Here is a 22,179-nt window from a genome sequence, read left to right on the forward strand (position 1 = left end):
TGTCCTCGTAACTTTTTCTGACACGGACTAACCACATTAGCGCTCTGAATTATGCTCTTTTTCGCCGATGTTCCCCTGCTGATATAGCTTCCCACGCTCATTATTGGATTTTTCTTGTATTTATGAGACATTGGATCCGTCCGGCGATTGAATTATAATCTGCGGCCACTTGGCATCGTGACGGGAGAGGCGGTGAAAATCGGTTACCATCATGCCACGCTCCTTCTTGAAAACGGTCAAAACGGCGACGAAAAAGGCGCAGCGGTACGCCCCGTCGCCGACGGACGACCACGAGGAGACCTCCCCGGAGTCCCCCGGTCTAGCTCTCGCAGCCGAGCCGCGGATGGGGAGCGCGTTCACGCCAGTTACGCCGAAGAAGAAAGGTGAGGAGTTTTTGTTCATCCTTTCTTTGTTACATTATATTATAATCTATATACCTTTTCTCGTGTCACGAGTTAATATATAAGTGCAAACTTATGACAGAAAAAAAAAACATACTTGTGAAGTATATAACACTCTCAATTTTGGTCAGCACAACCCAGTTTACTCTTTAACTCCAACTTTTATTCTGATATTCTTATTTGATTTCCTACCAATTTGTCATCTTTGGGCAATGTTCAGATCATTGTATTCAAGTATATATATATACATATATATATATATATATATATATATATATATATATATATATATATGAATACATGTAAAACGGTATATACCTTGGTAAAGTTTATAAGAGCACTTAAAGTTTAGAGAACATTTTCTAAAGCTTACCTCTCATCAGACACCTATAAGGACAAAATGAATTACCTCACCTTGCCTTATTTTAAATCAAAGTCAACGAACAACTTTAAGAAACCATGGAGCATGAAGAAACTAACTCTTTATTATACAGGTATTAAACTTTTCTCAGTTAGTCCCTTTTTTGACATCCATCACACAAATTCGATAATCGTTACATCTATCACAAAGCTTTGTTTCTATTCTGTGTCATATCCATTCGTGTTCTTTCTACCATTATTTTTTTTTTCATTTGCATACCAAAGTATTGATCAAGTAGTATGACATTGTTTGCGAAACATGTCAGGATTTAGAGTTCGCTACATAATTCAGATGAATTTAGTTTTAATTTCAAGACCGAGTGTAACTAATTTAATCGAGTGCTCCTTATACTTGAATATACTTCGCATTCCGAATGTTAGGCAATTACGGATGAAGTTATGATTTAGGAGCAATTCACATTTATTTAACAACAGTAATATTACTGTTTTTGTGACGCAAGAATGTAACATGTTTTGAACTTATGTTTGTAAGACTCGATGGATTCCTATCGAAAGCACAAGTTCGTACGCCTCCCCTTACCCTCTTTCTCTCTCTTTATATACATATATATATATATATATATATATTTATATATATATATATATATATATATATATATATATATATATATATATATATATATATTATGTATTATATATATATATTATGTATTATATATATATCGGACACGCTCGTTCCCAAAGGGAAAAAAAGAAACAGACATACGACATACGCTGCATGAATTGTTCTGGTGGCGGTTGAATTGTGAAATAAAAATTAATGTGATTGAATTTTGGTTTGCGAAAAAGTTAATTGAGTTGACATAAGTGATCAATGATTGAGATGTAATATGTATAAGTCGCGTTTTTTTTTTTCAACATGTGTGATTACTTCACGGATTTCAGTATGCATATTTTAGATGTAATTTCCTGATTCCACCCGTGATCTCCGGATGGGTTTTTTTTTAATTGTAATTGAGGGGAAATTCTGTCCGAAATCATTACAATCACGCTTGGCAAAATGCGGTTTTACGCACTGAGATAGAACAGGGTGAAGAGGAGAGGAGGGGAAAAAGGCGTCTGTGACAGCGGAGCGCGAGCCACCAGCCGGCATTACAATCCATCGCTCCCCTGACTTCCCGCAGGCACACGACACTCGAACCCGGCGAGAGACCCGCGCCACGCTGATGTGGTCGCATGCTCCCTCCGACCCGCTTGGATTGTAATAAATAAAATGGGTGTCATAATCATTCCGTCCATCCACTATCTGGTATAGAATATGCTGAACTCTCGCGATGGAATCTGCTCCCTTCACAATGCTAACAAGCCAGAAATAAATGATGTCTTGCGGGTCTACTTCCAAGAGTCGCCGATTCAAGTTAGTACGCTTCGCTGATTTTGCTGGTAGCGCGAACTGGGCTGTCAGTACCGCGCTATACATGCGAAGCTACACTACTTAGGTTACAGAGATATGCGGACGTAAGACTTCTCTCTTTTTTTTTCTTACTGTCCAGACGTGATTACGAGCTCGACAATGATCGTGACTTTTGTCGATGAAAAAGGCGCAATTCCCTTACTGCTGAGGTCAATTTAATTGCGGTTTTCTCCTTGGTCCTCGAGTTGGTTCTTGAGTGAAGCGTTAATTGTTTCATTTTCTTGAGTTAATTTGCCGACAACCTCTAAAGAATGGCAATGGTATAACACATCATAATTTGGACAATGGAGAAGAAGGGAACGTTCAACCATCGTCTCTCTTTTAACGTCTGCTTTCTCTTTTCTTCACATGTCGATTGCTTATGATTTTTGGTTTTTTTTAAGTAAAAGGAAAATACAAATACATATATATATATATATATATATTTAATAGAGAGAGGAAGATGATAGAGTAATAAAAAGAGAAAGGGGAAGGGGTAAGAGGGAAAGAGAGAGAGAAAAAGAGAAAGGGAGGGGGATGAGTCCCAGACGCACACATGCACAAACTGTCAAGTGGAGCGTTTTGGGTTTAATTTGCTTTTAATTGTAGCGCGGCGGTCAAGTCGCGAGTGAGTGAGCGCACCCTCGTAGCGCCACGCCGCCGCACGTGTAATGTATACGGACCCAAGCGTGTATGCAGTTTGATGAGCTAACACAATACATTTCTCGTCGCTCGTCATAACGCAGAACGTGATTTAGGGAGAAAAAAAGAGAGAAGAAAAAGACAGTGTTTTTTAGATAACATGCATCGAAGCAAACACGTCGGAAATATATTTTTTTCCTTGTTTGCTTGTTTGTTATTGTTGAAACAGTGATTTTACTTTTTTGGTCGTTGGATGAGGAAGGCTTGATTTCTCTTGTTGCTATTGTTGTTTGCACTTTTTAAGATATAAACCATAGTAAACGTCATTTCGTATGGGAACATACCCCCCCCCCCCCCCGCATACGCACATCGTGGACATTTATTTTCTATTGTTTCGCAAAATGATTGGAACCGATTTTGAAATAGTACCACAATACATTGACGTTTACGGATAGATGGCTACGTCTTTTTTTCTTTCCGTCTCTCCCTCTCACAAAAAAGCCCATGTTACCACACTCCCCCTCTCTCTTCCTCTATCTCTATCTCGTCAATAGTCAAAATTAATTCCCATAAACATCTGCTTGTGAGCGTTTCACTTGCAAAATTACGCACAAAGAGAAATCTCTCTGATAATTTACTGACAACTTCGCAGGATGTGAGGATTTGAGGGACCACGGAGAACGTGTATTCACTGCAGCGAGTCAGTAGCTACATGCGTGAGACACTTTGTGCGATAATCATACAAGCATTTTGATTTGATGATCAAACCAAGAGATAACATTCTGGTCAAAACCTTTTATTGATAAAATGACAATTTCCTATGAATCCTCGACACGGAAAACAGACTGATAATGCAACAAAACTACGCATATTCGTGTAGAAGTCCTCTTTAAATCACCATTGTCAATTTCACGACATTAGTGTCTTTTTGTAACATTGAAACACTGTTTACTGGAAATCTCTGAATATTTCCAGTGGGAATAGCATGACGTTGGTAGATTTTGTACACTAAATATCAGGCCTACATTTAGTTACTGTGGTAAAAGGAATACATGCATTGTGTCCTTAGATTGATGCACTGCTGTTTAGTTTTTTTTTTAGTTTGATGTTCAATTTCTCATTTCTAACGTAAACCATGATTCTTTTCCACATATTTTTTATTTTGTATTTGTATGTGTCCGTTTGTATGTTATAACAATTGATATAATATTTTGCCCAAGCTTCATAATTAACTGTCCAGTGGATATCAAATCATTGCAGCCGCCAGATTTGGTGCCACAACATGATAAACCATTTTGTTATACATTTCATATATATATATATATATATATATATATATATATATATATATATTATATATATACATATATATATATATCATATATATATTATATATACATTATATATATATACACACATATATATATATATACATACATATATATATACTATATATTCTATATATGTATAAATATATATTACATTATATCATATATATATATATATATATATATGTTATTATGTAATATATATTCGTCAGCAGTGTCCAATTACAACTGTCCTAAATACTCAGAAGAACAAGAAGTCAAAGCAGAACAATGCAAAGTTGGCTTTATCATTTTGGGATGATTCGCATTTTTTTTTTCACGGAGAAACACTCGACAAGATGAAGACTCATTCCGTGGTGGTCTTGCCCTGAGAATAGACACGTAATTATAACGAAGATATTATTACTTCACACTTAAAAGCGCACCTATGGTTACAATATGAACAAACTGACAGTGTTCTGAGATGGCCCTTCTACGATAAGTGTCTGTGAACGACAGTGCAGTGACGTGCTGTGTGTATAATAATGTCACCAGCTGTCTTGGTGATTGGCACCGTGTAATAGCGGGTCTCTGTGCGCAGGAAACGCGTGTACGCCAAGGGACAAAGTGTGCCCTGAACACTTCTACACGTGATTTACACTTAGAGCATTAACGTGTGTGCACAAGCTAATCATACCGTAATGATGACGGCGGGCTCTTAAGAATCGACAAGGTGTTTAAAGTGCAGGAAACCGACAACATTCCGTAACTTAACCTTTTCTGTGTTTTGAGTGCCGATTGGCGTAGAATATTCCGTAGCATTCTGCACACTGTCCAAAGTCCCTGGCACAAGAAGGGTTAATTTTGTGCTGAGGCACGTTACTCATGGCTTGTGCTGTGCAAAGCACCCCCCCCCCCCAAGCCCAACACACGCGCACATAACAAGCATACCGGCATTCATACATAGAAACATACCGTACAGTTGTAAGCTGTATACCTATGTAAGTATACTAATTGTTATGCCAATCGTGCTAGTACATGAATGCATTAAATCTAAGACGGATTTTGTCTTCATGTGAGATGGTCCCCTGATATACAAGAAGAGATTACATTAAAAGGTCATTGAATAAAGGTCAAGTTTCTTTTTAAATGACAAAAGGAGTAATCAAATATGATTTTAGAATTTGCCCTAACAAGAATTCCTCCTTTAATCTTAAAACAAAGATCGTGATTTAAGCTCACATCAAACTTGATTATTATCATAACAAAGAGATAAGAAAAAGACGGTTCTTAGAGACTGATGGCAGTTACAACCAAGAGGGCGTTTTCGAAGATTGACTGACAAAGGAGGTGGGAGAGGGGGAGAGAGTTCTTGAAACATACATTCATACATAAAACCACATAATTATGTGTACACATACATACAGACATACATACATAAAACCACATAATTATGTATACACATACATACATACATACATACATACATACATACATAAAACCACATAATTATGTATACACATACATACATACATACATACATACATACATAAAACCACATAATTATGTATACACATACTTAAATGTTCATATTATGCATTCATCCATACCTACCATTCATACATAACACAAACATGTATGTATGTGTGTATGTATGTATGTATGTAATGTATGTATGTATTAGAACACACTCATTGTAGGCAGCTTTAGTACCAAGAACATATCAATGATATTAAATGACAAACATTCTCAGAAACTGCCTTCTATCTTTTTTTTTTCCTTCGTGGTTGAAAGTCTGCCAACACAAACCAGGTCAGGTCGTGCTATTCGTTGCTTTACTGTGAGTTGAATGATCTGGGGATTTTTTACAACTCATAATGGGAAAAGTTATTCTTTTTTTATCGATTTCTATCTGACGCCACGCTCTAATAACCTTGAAGAAAATAGATGCTAAAAGTGATCACAAACTCGTCAACCACACAAATCTAACTGCTACCAAGAAAAGTAACATTATCAATTAGAACAAGGTGGACATCATTCATCATCGTGGTCACTTCACCACACCGGACATCCCAAGATTGTGTGGGAAACATAATGTTGCTGGTAACTTACAGACACGTGATCTAAGATGGCGGTCTCTGCTTTCTAAGCCATTACCCAGTTCCCCCCCCCCCCCCCCCCAACGTAATGGCTATCAATACTATTCATTATCATCACTAATTGTTATCAATATCAATAACAATAATAATTATTGTTATTATTCGAGTTTTTTTCGTCCCATATAACTTTCTTCTTCGACTTGCAGATTCTTGTAACCTAATACATGCACAGTGGACAATTGATTTTCAGAACACAATGCTAATGGTTTCCAAAAGCTTCTTATCATTAGCATCATTACTTGGCGACTATCGCAACCAGTGGGCAGCGAATGTTTGTGCAGGCTCCCTAAAAATCACGATAACTGTGCGTTTTACGATTCCACCAGGGCTGTACAAATTCGAAACTAACCGTATAAGAAGGTAGACCCAGGAAAGGGGGAAATCCCACATTATTTCTCCACAAGAACCAGACATTTTGGGAAGTCGTCATCTCACAGCCTCAACGCTTGAAGTAAATGAAACAAATGTTGTAAAAACGACTCAAAAAGTCCCTGTAAACCGACCGCTAATATACAGATGAGGAATAAAAGAAGGAAAAGATAAATCGTATTGTTCGACGCATATGCCGTGTAGCAGTTCGCTCAGCACCGCATTACACGGTGTTAGTGGCGCCCGTTACTGCTTGTCTTGTTTCCAGACTGCTCAAGCTGATTATCGGCCTTCATAAACCCTTCAAAACATTGTAGCTTCAAATTTCTAAATAAAAAAAGCAAAAATTGCACTTTATGGCATGCGGCAAAATGCAACAACGGCCGCTGTGCATCATACTTTGGCTATGAGCTTGTATTGATTGTGATATCCACGGTGTATGTTGAATTGGGTCTGCAGATTAAGACTAATGTGACATCCATCTTCGAGAGTTATCTAAACCGTTCGCGTGTAGGTCGTGTGTGCTTACACATGATGGCCAATCAAATGCTTCTATTTGCTAATCTCGGCAGAGTTGCATTTGCACAGCCATACTAAGCCTTGTCTTTCTTCCTTTGCAAGATTTTTTTTCTCTCTCTCTCTCTTTCTCTTTTCGTCGTTCTTTCGACGACACACCTTATCTCGAATTGATAGCTTGATATGTGTGCATAACAGGCAGGTGTTCCCGCAACTCAAATTCCAACCCGCCATAACCAATATCGCACGAGGGGGAAAAACAATGCTATTGATACGCGGCAAAGAGCTTGGTTGGTGTTTGATACACGCGAGAGATATCGCACGTCGCCCCCCCCCCCCCCCCCCCCCTCCCTCCCTTAGTTTAGCCAGCCCGGTCCTGTGATGGGTGGATCTGCATGGCGGGCGTACGTGCTGGGCATTCAATCGCACGCCAAAATGTGTCCACACATCGACAGCGGGTACACATATATCTATTGATTCATGCAAATGATTCCAAATCGGTGCCGTTAACTTTGATTTCTCAACTGGTTTTGTTGACAAAGGGTACGGTCTAGGGGCCGATCTCTGTGGGTTTTGTGAACAACAGGTGATAACCCTGGTTTCTTTCCCCCTCGTTTGTGCAGCTATGACTTCGACGCGATAATGTTTCGACGAGTCCACCCTTACACATCCTCGTTGATAAATTTTGATTTATGAGCTGAGTCAATAACAAAAGAGTCCAAAGCGTCTCAAGATTATAAGAAGACTCGTGCTGCTCATTTCAGAGCTCGTTTATTTGTTCAATTTACGGCAGAACAAAACGAAAAAAAGACACATGCATTCGGCCCTTCTAACAATTAATAATAATGACACATCTCATTGTGATGGGTGCGTGTATACACGAGTGCAGGTGACGATAGGGCGGAGATTCTGGCGCAGATTAGCGAGTTAGTGCAGGCGGTGTCAGAGAGGCCGAGTTTGCTCAGTGTCCCGGTGCGTGCGTGCTTTTTTACTTGGGTCAATCTTTCGAAAATTAAATGAACTATTTTGCTCAAAGCACCTACGAAACACTAATAACGTGACATTGCGATCGAGGCTACACAGTCCAACCCCTCTCATCCTGTTTCATTATGGGCCCATATCTTTCATGTTGCTTATTTCTGTCTTTAAATCTCCACATTTGCACCCTCATTCACCCCCTCGATTCAATTCTGTCCATTTTTCTTGTTTTAGTGCTTCGCGAAGAGCTAATAATCTGATCTGCTTCTTCGATTTCAATTTCGAACTCTCAATTTCCTTCCATAACTGATAGTATCTGTGGCTTAGGCAAGTCAGAATGTGTAAGGTTCAGATTTCCCTGTGATATTTCTGTGTTTAATCATTTATTTTACACAGTACATCGCTGAAGATTGAATGTATCTGATTCAGTGCGCTTGTCTATTGAAAGCTTCGTCACCCCCGCATCTTTTCCGTTGTGTCCCTATTCCATCACATTTTAATGCGCACGTGAAGTACATTGTACACTGCGCAGTTTTTCCCTGCACATATTACACGGTACTTCATGTACTTCGATCGTATTATTATGATATATCACAATACAGCAGTGATTTTGGCTGCTTTGTTTGCTTGTTCCAGCCAGGAAGGTGTTTAAACCTTCAGTCTGCAGAAATATAAAACGGGGCGTACCTATTATCTATCAAACTTTGCTACCCCACCAATCCCCCCCCCCCCCTCTCCTCCGCCCTATTCATTCCAGGTCAAAGAATGTATACATGGATAACTTCGAACCCTGTCTGTATTAATAGTCATTCAGAAATGCATTTTTTTCCTCGAGTCGTGAATGAAAGGAACAGTCACATCAGCATAGTTTTGAATTGTGATTCCCTAATTTCGTGTCTGCTGCAGCTTTCAAAACGGGCACGCGTGCTTGAGGTCTGACAACAAAATATGAATGGCGGGAAATACAGCTATTGACAAAGCCTCGTATCGCATGCCTATAGTCTGGGGAGGTCGGCGTGTGCCGCCTCCAACAATCACATCCACTGATCCCCCCCCCCTCTCTCTCTCTCTCTCTCGCCCCGTCTTTCTTTATCTATACGAAGGTACACTGTAGTTCATAATGTGTTGGATTGCCATCTTCTGGTATTTAGGTGCGTGGATAAAATTTTCACTTTCTTCTTTACTCTTACCACATACATTCCCAATACATACACTTATAATGTTTATCATAATTTACGTGTTCAGTTTGTCTCCATTGTGGATTCGATAAAATGCTAAAATGCTAATGTAATATGGCCTTCCTATTACACGAGTGATGGTGTGAGCAGGTTGGTTACGTACCTTTGTCGGGGGGGGGGCTGAAAGAAAAAACAAATTTTAGAGAACATTTCCGCACCTCAGTGCCTTAAAAATCCTCTACAAATCAGTCGCAGGAAAGGGAAACTATACGAGATATATACTATAAGAGATTTTAAACACGCAACATTATGTAGAAAAAGGAATGCTGTACTTGTAGCAAGATAGAGCGCAACAGGGAATCGGTGGGTGCAGACTTCAGTATACGCGTATGAAAAAAAAAGGATGCCGTCAACATGACTGTGTATTGTAACAGACGATGCAGCATACGATGCTACACAGACGGATAATTTGTTCGCTGATTTTGTCAGCGTTTCCAATCCGATTAGTTGTATACTATCGTCGTTTACGAGAGGTAAAACTTAAATCGCGGAGTACTTTACTGAATGTGTGGTAAAGGAAACCACATCATCCGGAAGAAAAGATGAATAGAAAATGGTCGAATGAAAGTTAAAAGACCCGGGAATTAAGATGCCATAGTGATGAAAACAGAAGATAAATTTGTCTCGAGCCAGGTAAAGATTGTCGTTTCCTTGTTTACTGACCTCTAAAGAGGTAGAGATATTTTTACGGGTTGGTTAACCAGAAAGAGAATGACAAGATCAGTTTACTGTTGTCAAGTCAAATCTCATCTCAGCTGACTCGGAGACAAACAAGTGAATTTTGCATTGTACAGATGCCCATCTCGGAAAAACAAACAGTACAAACAACTTCGAGGTGTCGAAAATGTGTGGAGATCTTGCCTAAACAAAACAGATATAATGTCACAAAATATAGACAGCATTAAAACAAAATACCAACCGAATCTTTATTGGTGGAATCAGTAGAGGTGTTCAGTTTGAAACAAAAAGAAAGAGAGAGAGAGAAGGAATAGAAAGATAAAGGGAGACGAATTCTCGATTAGGTTGGTGGCATGTATGCGACGTGCGATAGAGGGCGGTTTTTTTCTTCTCTCCTTTCAACGTGCAAGTTCATCGCGTCCGCAGAGCCATAAATATCGAGTGCGTGTGCGAGTCATTATACTTAGCGTTGTTTGCTATGATATCAAAGGCCGTGACATGATACATGGCCCGCGGTAAACACACGCGACCTGATGAGACGATGCGATTCGCCAAGTGGCGTCGTCCACGACAGTCACGAGTTCTGATGGCGGTGGGTCGGGTGGACGTGGGGTTCAAGGGGCAGATAGAATAAGGGAGGAGGCGCTTATAGACGCAGAAGGTCCTAACTACATTCATGCGGCTTTAAGAGACTACAAAAGGCGACAAAGGCAAAGTGGCACGCGCGAGTATAAACTGGGACATCTCAAGTTTTCGCTCGCGTACTGCGATATCATCTTGTGTTAATGCGAGAGCAAAGTCTAATAATTATTTGGTTGCTTTCTGCATGCGATTATTCTTGTAGCAGTGCCGAGGCAATTGCATCATACTTTTGTTTTGTTTTGTTTTTCACGTAGTAACATATCTTGATGAGAACATGAATCACGACCGTAAACCTGGTCGCGTTCACAGTCGACGTGGCTACATACATAATGCGAAACTAACTCAAACGCAAGGAATGAAGCAGGTAATGTGGTATTCAAGGAAGGGCACGGAGCTAAAACTTTGCCGATCACATCTTTGAGATATACGAGCTAATTGAAATCTAATCACAAGAACAATATTTCTTCGACACCGCCAAGTTCCCGCCAACATTCTCACCCTACTCACCCCCCCCCCCTCCTCCTCCTCCTAAGTGGCAACAAACTCCTCCTTGATTCATACCGAGCCCTCGACTGCATCCGCCCCGCCGAGAATTCTCCCACGCATGACCGGGGAGCGGGTCCGGGGCACAAGCCCGTTGCAATCTGCTAGGAGTGGTTAACGCAATCAGCCCTCTAATACCGGATGACAGTATTTGGACCCAACATCCATCAAATCGGGTATTAATTATTCCCGCCTCTTCCTCCCATCTCCCCCGTCTTTACCGCAATGTGAGCGCGCCATGTGATTTGTTTGACTCCGAGTCCATCCGAGTGTGTTATTCAGGAGCCTTTTCCCTCCTGAATCTACTCAACCCCCTCCACCTTTCTTTCTTCTCCTCTCTTCCTTGCTTTCAGATTCGAATTTTCCACCTGCCAGAGGGTGAAAAATCACCCCCTTCAAATAAATGATCTCACTGTCATGTTTTCTAAACCCCTTGCTCCGTGTTTGATCAAGATGCGTGCGGGGAGTGGTAAAAAGCAGCGGGCTCGCGCCTCGTTAAATCGAGCAGGCTATACGCCTTGATTTTCTGCGAGATTCCCTCGGACGAATAGCAGACTGTGGCGGGCTAATTTCACGGTTAACGTAACGGTTGAGACCAAAGCTATTTGTGTGACAAAATGACGCAAAGAGACCGTTGAGGAGTCAGTAAACTCTGCACTGGTAAAGAGTCTGATAAATGGATGAAGTTGTAGACCAAAAGATAGTACTAGATTTTTCTCTGTGATGGTTTGATAGACAAAATAAACTATAAGTTCCGAACAGTTGCGTAGAAACGTTGCTGCATCAAAATAAATCATACGTGTATCCCACCTTTCCGAATTCCCTGCGGAACAATCTCTCCCCGTATTGTTTTATTCTGTTTTGTGTTTGTAATATTTTCAATGTCCTGCCCATTCCTGTTACCGTCTTCAATGTACATTGTGATGAATCCATACAACTTGGATGAGCTGCCCCTCCCCCTCTCTCCTTCTCTTTCACACACAAACATACACACACACCCACACACATCCACACACACACACACACACTCAAACACATCCACATCTTCACTGCTAAACCAGACTTGGCTAAATGTGTCACAAGATGCCAATTTCTTTCATCTTCTCATCCTGTACTCGCCACCCCTCCCCCTCCTCCACCCCACCCCCTTTCATCACAAAGTTAACTTTTCGCAAAAGTTAGCCACGCAAAATCAACACTGAAAAGTGGAGTCTTTTCTACTCCACAAAGGCGAAAGAAACGTGCATACCTATAAAGAGTTGTTCTTTCTTTTTGTTCTTGTTGTTTTTCTCTCTTCTTTGCGAGCACGCCGAATGGTGGTTTAGGAAAGACGTATCACCGCTGAGCCACAAACTGCTCTATTGCCCTCTAGTAATTCTCGCCCCACAATTTATGTCGCACGGCCGGGGGTGAAATTGTAAATGACCTCATTATCTTGGCGATCCATTCTTATCTGTTCATATTATGATGGAATATCGCCATTAAGGGGTTTTGATCTAGATTAATTAGTTTAATCAATAATCTAAATTCTCCAGCGCACCGCGCTGATCACTCGTCCAGTCCCACACGTGTCAAAATAACGTTGGCTGTCCTTTTATACGTTGGCTCGCTCTCCCCCGAAGCATACAAGAATACTTGCATGTAACGTTTGGAAAGGCAGGCGTATTCTGACGGGGATTTGAGATTGAAAATCTTCCTCAAATGCTCAATCATTTCCCAAACACTTGAGACCACTTGAACGGATTCCAGATCTGGGACATGATTTCCCACCAATGCAAAGGAATTCTGAGAAATAAAGGAATGAGAATTTATATGCACCGGTACTGGCCGGAAGAAATGAATTCATAATCGGCCACACTTGTCAATCTCGCGACTACTGTAAATGCGCAACGTATACAAAAGCATACAGAAAAGAAAACAAAGCACAATAGCAAATAAGGGAAAATACACACACACACACACACACACACACACACACACAAACACACACACACACACACAAACACACACACACACACAAACACACACACACACACAAACACACACACACACACACAAACACACACACACACAGTGGAAACCACGGACGAAAAGTTCAATTTCTTTTGCCGTCAAATTTCTGTTGCCGATAAGTGAACCAATCTAAACTAGGAAGCTAATTCCGGTGAAACTTTCAGAGTTTGTTGGGTGTCCCCCCCCCCCACAATAAGCAGCACTTATGGACATTTTTCTACCGACTAAGAAATCAAATCAATTTGGCCGTCACAACTCGGATTAATGTCAGTGGATGCATAATCAAGGAGGTACTAGCCCAGTACCTCCTTGGCATAATGATCTGGCTTCTCTTTTGTGCAATGATGACATTCTTATCCATATTTACGTAACTGCCGTCCTTGAGTTTTATTTTGATTTTTTTTTAAAACACATTAATGCCTCTTTCGATGTGTTGTGATCAACATGAATGTTGAAGTTATAAACAAGATTACAGATTAGCTGACAAAGAAGTTGGTCAAACTCAACATATACCCTTCAAATAACAGATATTCAAGATCCCAAAGAAAACAAGTGAATGAATAGACTCTGTAAATATACACAGGAGGAAGAGCATGCAAACAAGTTTGCCACTTTCTACTTCTTTATTTAGATTATAGCCACTGTCACTTGCAAGTCCATCAGTAAGATGTACTTCGTAAGTTTAAAAAATGTGAGATGTGCAATACGAATCACCTAACACCGTGGTCACTCCTGATCGCTTACAGCTAGACGATATTTTTAAACCTGTGATTTTATCATTATTATTTTTGCAGATGCTCTTGACTTGAGGCCGACGAGCGAAACCGAGATCGCCCATTGTCGTTATCTGATCGGACTGCCACGTCCTTTCCCGATCACCGACTCGTCCATGGCCGCCGTGCCGACCAAGCAGCACAGCCCGACGCTGAGCATCGAGCAACGGCTGGCCGATCTCACTCATCCAATCAAACGCCCCTCCGGCCTGCCCGTGGCGGCCACCACGGCTGGCAGTCCCTTGCCCGGACGTCCGGCGTCGGCGGACGTCCCGATCTCGTCCATGCCGCTCACACTGACCGTCCCGAAGGTCCACGCTCACGGCAGTCCACGACTACGTCCCGAAATCGCACCTTTCCCCGTGACCGATGTCGGCGCGACTCGTCACGGTTACCGGTTCCAGGGCGAGATATCAAGCTACGACATACCCTCACCTCCCTCGAACGGTAAGAACGGAGTAATCGTCACAGTTTGTCTAGAGGTCCCAAAAACATGATTTCGATACAAATTTACTTAATGATGATCCTTGGACGGACTGACAGCAGACTTTAATACTTGCTCTGTCTTCTGTGTCATGAAATATGACGTCATCTTTTCAGTACTTATATGCAACTGTTTGTGTGCATATTCTTTTTTTTTTAACCATAACTATCATATTCACTGGAAGAGAGTTGTATATTATGTTTTTTGACCAGTGATTTTCTTTACCAGCTGTTCACATCTCCTCCCTCTCCCCCTCTCTCTGTGGGTGTTTTAGTTTGTTTTTTTTTTCATTAAAGTCAGATTTCTCTGTCTGTTGACAAGTGCAGTGCGGATACATGTCAATTTTCCTTTTCACCCTCACCCTGTTTACTTTTTGTAAATGACTTTCGAGACATTATATTTTAGCAGCACAATAGAATCAGACTAACGTCATTACAACTAAATTCTCCCGGGTCTGATCCCGCGATGGGGGCTGATTATTCCCCCCTCTTGTCAATCATCAATATTATATTAGACGCATTAGGGAGAGAAAGGGGAAGGGGAGATATCTGCTGCAGTGAGCATGCGCCTTACGCAACTGTGACGTCATTTCCAGGTCAAGAGAAGGGGAAAAAGTGCAGGAGGCAATCCAGAACATAGGATAAACAAAACATGTACACAGCAAAAGATGGGGTCACTTTGGGGTTATTTCATAGGAACGTAATGAGTTTGTTCAAAATGAATTTAATGTGATGACAGCTACGATGATAAGGGTGTATAGTACGTCCTTAAGAAATTATAATCTAAGAAATTTGGGATGAGCAGAGGTGGGGCGATATGGCTGTGTGATATTCAACATTTTGTGGAAAATGAATTGAAATCTTGAGGCACTGGAACGAGTTTTCGGCACAAAAGCAGAATGCACAACAAAGCACACCTTTCATATCATCCATTCATATTCAAAGCTAATCAATTAAATGCTTGAAATACAATCAAATGTATAGGCCTGGCAGTGAAATATCGCTTATTTTGGCACATAAACTAACAGATAATTATCAACAGCAGGATACAGCATTATTAAGTCTATATCCGCTATGCGTCACCGGTAATTGTTTCCAACCTAAATACAATGGAAACATGCCCCTCCGACTTCCCTACCCACTCCCTACTTACCCCCATTTTCACCACCTCCTAGCCATTTCTCTCCCCTTTTCCCTCCTCAACCTCTTATCATAAACAGTTACATCCATACACTACACATAGACAATCACGCATTCTTCACGGCGCGCGTTTCACGCGTCGGTTCAAGCATCCAACCTCCTCCCGCATAACCGGATGGGACGTTTGTCACAGCACAACGATTACCAAAGCGAGGCAGCGAAAGAGACTTTTCTTGATTTGCAAGCCCGCGATGGTCACCCATTCCGCCAGGGCTTGGGTGCCTGCAGTATTGTGGTGGGGACGCGGGTGAGCGATGACATGTTGATATTCAAGAACAACATCGGATGAATTATCATTCATTCATTCATCCACTCTACGTCATTACCACACAGATTAGGTTTTTGTTGAAGTGAGTATTATCTGTGGTTGCTGCTACAAGGGCAAAGGGGAAACAGAGATGAAGGGGGAAAATGCAAAGGAAAAGGAAGATTTTCATCCTCGGGTGTCAATGTTGTTTAGTTCAAATCGACTATAATCGTGAGGTGACTCGTGTAATACTATAGTCTTATCGTCAATCTGTTTTCTTTTTCATGACTTCGTCAGTAGTAGGGTCCTATTGAAATCGGTTTTTGACGACAATGTCCCTCCATGATAAATATATCATGTATAAAACAAATAATGAACATAATTTACCTTTTCTTCACCTTTTCCAGATTAAATTTCACTGTTCTTACTTCACAATAGAATTTGTTTCTGATCGTGTGTTAGCTTGGAAGCTATATACAATTCCGCATCACTTGTCGTTGGTACACAAGCGGCGATATTTCTTCTTCATCGTGCCAGCATTTGAAGCCCGTGTAAGAATGCATGCACTCTCCCGCGCCTCTAGCTGTATGGCTGTTGTTGTTAATTAGACACTTAAGGTGATGTAGAAGTTATCTACCGTAAGCTTTTGACAAAAGAGCAATGTGATAATGGATTTTGTCTGACAGGTATTAGACCATGTTATTGTGATTTAGCAGTGATCTTCCTCTCGATGCCTTACTTAACACTCTCTCTGAAGCATGACTTGAAAAGTACGATCCTTTCACATCTTATGACGTAGCGAGATACCAGTGTAAATTCCAAGGTTAATGTTCCAACGCAGCAGTGACGATCGGAGGGACCGAGATTGTGATCGATACGTGGTCCTTTAAATGAAAGTGTTGCCTACCATTCTCGGTGGGGAGAAGGAAGACAATGGGGGGAAAGACGGGGGCAAAAACAAAAACAAAATCAAAAACATCGTGAACCGGCCACCGCGCAATTACCTTGACAGCCCGGCCGTTCCGGCCCGCTGCTCGCGCATGGTGTGGCGGGGTCCTAGATTGACTTATCCCCACTACCTGTCAAAGAATATCTTTCTCCTTTTTTTCCCCACCCTCTCTCATCTCCCTTTTCTCTCTTTTTCTCTCTCACCCTACATTCCTACCTCTCCCTCCATCTCTTCATCTCTCTCATTCACACATACACACACAATATCACAGTATATATATATCTCCCCTTTCTCTCCACTCTCCCTATCTCTCACTATCTCTCCTCATTTCACCAACTTTCCATGTCATCTCTCCAACTCCACCATTCTAAATTCGCTTGCTTTTATTTTTCAAGCGAATAATTATGTTCTTATTTCTGATCGTGGCGCCTCGTCGACTTGTGTGAGATGTTGCACTCCCTCCTCCCTATCTTTTTTCCCTTTTCTGTACCCTATCATATCAGAATCACACACACACACACACACACACACACAGCACAAACATATATGTATATATGTTCAAACACACACACACACACACTCACATACATATATATATATATATATTTACTTATATGAATGTATAATCATACATATACAATGTGTATGCTATCCAATGAGATTAGATGAGATCATGAGCGTCTTGCGTCCTTCTTCTTCTCAGTCGGTTGGCAAAAGTTGATGTTCCTCTGTAGACTCCTCGTGGCGCCTACTCAAGTCTGTCTGACAGCAGCTGTCCGCCGTTCGTTTTCTGTTTCGTCTCTTAATAATTCTCCTTCTCTCCCATGCACTTCATTTTCAAGTTGTAGCAGCTTTCATTTTCCCTTCCATATTTCAGTCTTTCTCAAATTTCCCACATCCTGACATTCAGTCGCCACACCTATCAGAAGTTATCACAATTCGTTGTTTTTTTCGAAATCTCTGGACGCCATGCAGGGGATATATCTCCATCTGAGTGCTTGAGAACGTTATTCCTTATTATTCCTAACAATTATGCCCTTCTAGCTCTTAGAAGGCTCAAGTATGAATCTTTCCATTCATTGTACATTATATTTCTTTATGTCACTTGTTTGTTTCTCTCTCTCCTTATAGGTCTGATTATATAACTTTCTCTCTTTCTATCATATACTTTCCATTCTGTTTATTTATTATATTTGTTTCTTGCCCATCAATCTCTCTTTATTGTTTACCTCTCTGCCTTTCTCTTTTTCTATCTCTCGCTATGTTTCTATGTTTTTGTCTGTCTATACTATCTTTATTGCACCCTCCTCTCTCTCTGTCTCCCTCTATTTTCCCTCTATCTCTCTATTTTGCTCTCTTCCTATCTCTATTTTCTTCAGCCCACCGTCTCTTTCTCTCCCTCGCTATCTCACTCTCTCTCTCTCTCTCCGGTGTGAGAGATCAATGAGACATGATATTAATTGATTCGTTAGTTCGGGTCTTCATCTTCCTGATTTCCATCTCCCCACGGCCCGTGTACAATCTCGAGATGCAGGGAGCGGGAAACGCATCTATTATTCATGAGTGTGTGATATATATCACTGCAGACATTTTCTCCTCTCTCCTTAGCGATATATTCTCCCTCGACAAGGGCACAGAAAGAGGGGGAGAAAATGAGGGAGGGAAAGGGGTGAAGGGAGGGGGGCTATACTCTCAAGGAAACTATACAAGAAGGGGAAACAATAGAGAAATAACGGAATCATTTCGTTGAAAGCGATTCTTTAAATGTTAGACTTCAGCAATCATCATCCATTCCCCCTTGTTATTGTCTTTAGATGGCTATGATATTAAATAGTGCCACTCAGAACAACGTGCCCAGAGTCTTTTTCGCACTGCTTGGAGTTTGGGCGATTGGAAGACGCGGTAGCAACGACTGCGACAGACGGCTGTAGTCAGGCACGCATTAATATTAATCGCAAACACTCTGCTATTTCTTCATTTCGATCATGCCCCATGATTCATATTCGCTGCCCCTCGGCAATTTTATAAAACAGAGAAAGTTACATCCTAATTAAGTGAATCAGTGTATAAATTGCAAGCGCGCGCTCGGGGAATTTTCGGCAATCACCGTGGCGGATCGTTGGCATTCGGGACACGTCGTACGTACGAGAAGATGAAGGTGTAATGCAATCACTCTCATAAATCCAAGCCCCTGCGAGGGGGTACGGCTTACTATTCGACAGTCACATGTTTACCATAGCAGTGTGTTTCAGTCTTGTACATGCACTCAAAAAAAGGACAAATACGTTGTCTAGCAGGGGAGCTCTCTAGACCATGTTAATTATGCACCCCGTAATTAGGGCTTATTTATTTCTTGTAATTAAATTGTATCGCTGTAAGGACAAGACTATTAATGGTAATAATGCATCGAGTTTTAATAGATAGTGAATAAAAAACGCATCGTAAAAAAAGTGAACGTGTACAGACATACCATGCAAAATATAATTCTATCCCTGATGAAGTCTATTCCAATAACATAAATTTTTAAGCGCGCTGCGAAATTGCAGTGATGATTGTGATATGCAACAAAGTTACGAGTACTATTTTTCTTGCTGTGCACCTAACCCGCACAGACGACAATACAGCACAAGGTAAAGGCCAAGCTGCCTCTCTACTCAAATCGGCATTAACTCTCTGTGTGTCACGTTCATTTCCTATCCATTGGTTTGTGTGTAAAATGTGCAATTTTCAGTCATTGGTACATGAGGGGTTAAGATAACCACCCGTGATAATGCGTCGTCGACCTTTCAACCTCTAGCCGCTCTACGCAGTAAATGGAGGTTTAATCTTATAGCCACAGATGTTGAATAGAACAATGTAGAAAGCGCATCTTCTTGTCTTTAACACGCAACAGCTACATTTGACGATTACATTAACTGATCGGCTCCCTATGGTGATGATTTCGTAGCCCATCGGGTGGCTTGGAATCTTCATATCTACACGTGGGGAAGCGTGCACGCGCGTGTGCTCTGCATGCCTGTGCAGTTTTACAATGAATGCGGTATACCTTCAGACGGTAGATAATGCCTGCAAAACACGCAAACGTACATACACACAAACATCATTCACACAGACAATAAACCAGACGCACGAATGGCGTACTTTATTATTTCACCTTTATGTTTTAAGTTTGCCGTAAAGTTTGTGATGAAGCTTAAACTTAAGAGATACGTGACATTGCTATGCATTGAAAATAAGCCCTTCATATTTTATACACACATACACACAAGCAGACACAAAGAGTTCAGTAGGAACTTTAATACACCACTAACACTAGGAGTTCACCCGCACTGCACTCGTATACGAAAGTGGAAATGAAACTAGGACAAGCAAAGAAACATAGTGGAATGATAGAATTTTAGTTGGGCGGGAGATTGGAGCTATCAGAACCAAAGTGCCCCCAACAGTTGTATAATTCATGGCAAAAACAAGATTTATAGGCTCGTAAAAGCACGCAGAATTCGCCGAAACCCCCTCAAAATCATACCCCGCGATTACGGCCGAGCCAATCTGGTCTACCCGTGTCACGTTCCCGCCTCCAATCATGGCGTTGTCCCTCCGTTCCTCATCATTTATACATCCCACTCTGAAATAAGAGAGAGAGAGAGGGGGTTAAAAAGAGAAGGAGATAGAGAAATGCAGAGTGGAGAAATCAGACAGCCATCTCCCGTCTTTTATAATATATGTGGCAGCTTTTTTTTTTTGGCATTCTCTTTCCCCAGGATTTACTGACTAACAGAATAAAATAGACATTTTCCAAAGAAAGCAAGAAAACAAAAACGACCTCACCGACTGGCAATAGAACGGAATTCGTTTTGCAACTGACGAATCCACCTATGATACGCGTATACGCATGCACTATTGTAGAAGCTTGAGTACAATATGGCGACACTGATAGTGTCTTAACACAGTTTTCCTGCATGCGTGTAGCGGTTCCGAATAAACGCTGAGATTGCATGGCGACGTTCCACCATCGTAATGCTTATCAAAATGAAAGAGTTTAAGAATTACATCGCATTTAAGAAAGAAAGCCGACCAAAAATGATGAACTATCACAGCGTTGCCTCCGAAGCTGCAGTTTACAATAGGATGCACACTAATCAATGCTAATAGATTGTGTGCTTTAAAGGTCGTATATCCCTTTTGCAAAAGTCACAAAAACTTGCATAGTTGGAGAATAGTGTCTCCCAACATCATCTATGGAATCTTACGGTAATACACGTCAGAGTTGTTGTTGTTTTTTTTAATAAGGAGATGAAAAACAAACGCCATGTAACTCGAGAATACACTCCCTTTTCGTATCGAGAAGAACAGTTGTATTTTTTTTTCGGTCTCCGAATAAACTCGCTGGAAATCTATAATGCTGTCTCCCCCTCCTTCATAAAGACGTTTCCAGTTTAGTCATTATGAGGAAAGGTCCGAATAACCTACATGAATATACAACATGCCAGCTTATGAAATTAATCTAATGTTAGAGTTGCAAAGGGGACACGTGAACTGTAAGTTTTTCAATAGTTTAAGAACTCTTTCCACATCACCAAAGCAGACAAGCAAATGCCGCAGACAACCAAGTTATTCCGCGGGGTCGGAATCGGTCACCGTCGAAAGTTGAAAAAAAAAAGAAATGGCAATCGTATTCCGACTCGTCAGGCCTTTAATGTTGACTGTCACCTCGATGCAAGTAATAATTGTACACACGTCTCCATCAGGGGCTATTGTGCGACTAATGCTGCCATGATTCAACTCGACCCCCAAACAAAGCGTCGGAGGCCGCAAGACTGTACAAAAGACAACACACAGCACTGCATGGAAGAACGAGGGAAGCACAATCTTGCTTAAATCGCGGTCAGTCATCATCATCATCATCCATTTCAATGACACGACATTTTTGGAGGACTTTCCTATTCCCACTGACTGCGGATGCGACTCAAAACGACTTTAGAATATTTTATAGACATCACTTCAAAAGTTAAATGAAAACAACCGATATTCACCGCTTCACAATCACAACCTCATATTCAATTGTTTGCAAAATACGCTGGATTAAAAGAAAGCGAGACACAGATTCATTAACTAAAAGCAACTGAAGAACAAAAATATCACCTAGGTTACTACTTTCATGTTTATTGCTTGGTAGATCTTGTCAGTTACACGTGATAATACCCAAC

General features: G+C 41.1%; 1 protein-coding gene across 1 annotated transcript in view; it reads left to right on the top strand.

Moving 5' to 3' along the window:
* Nucleotides 1-211: 211 nt before the first annotated feature.
* The window catches only part of LOC139741272 (uncharacterized), a 41,808-nt gene continuing 19,840 nt past the window's right edge, over nt 212-22,179 (top strand). Inside the window, exons 1-2 of the mRNA XM_071651868.1 lie at nt 212-383; nt 14,115-14,540. Coding sequence (XP_071507969.1) covers nt 212-383; nt 14,115-14,540 — 598 coding nt within the window. The remainder of the gene's footprint in view (nt 384-14,114; nt 14,541-22,179) is intronic.

The sequence above is a fragment of the Diadema antillarum genome, unplaced genomic scaffold (genome assembly GCF_040938485.1).
Source record: "Diadema antillarum isolate AM-2024a unplaced genomic scaffold, OU_Dant_1.0 seq00000912_RagTag, whole genome shotgun sequence".
NCBI lineage: Eukaryota > Metazoa > Echinodermata > Echinoidea > Diadematoida > Diadematidae > Diadema > Diadema antillarum.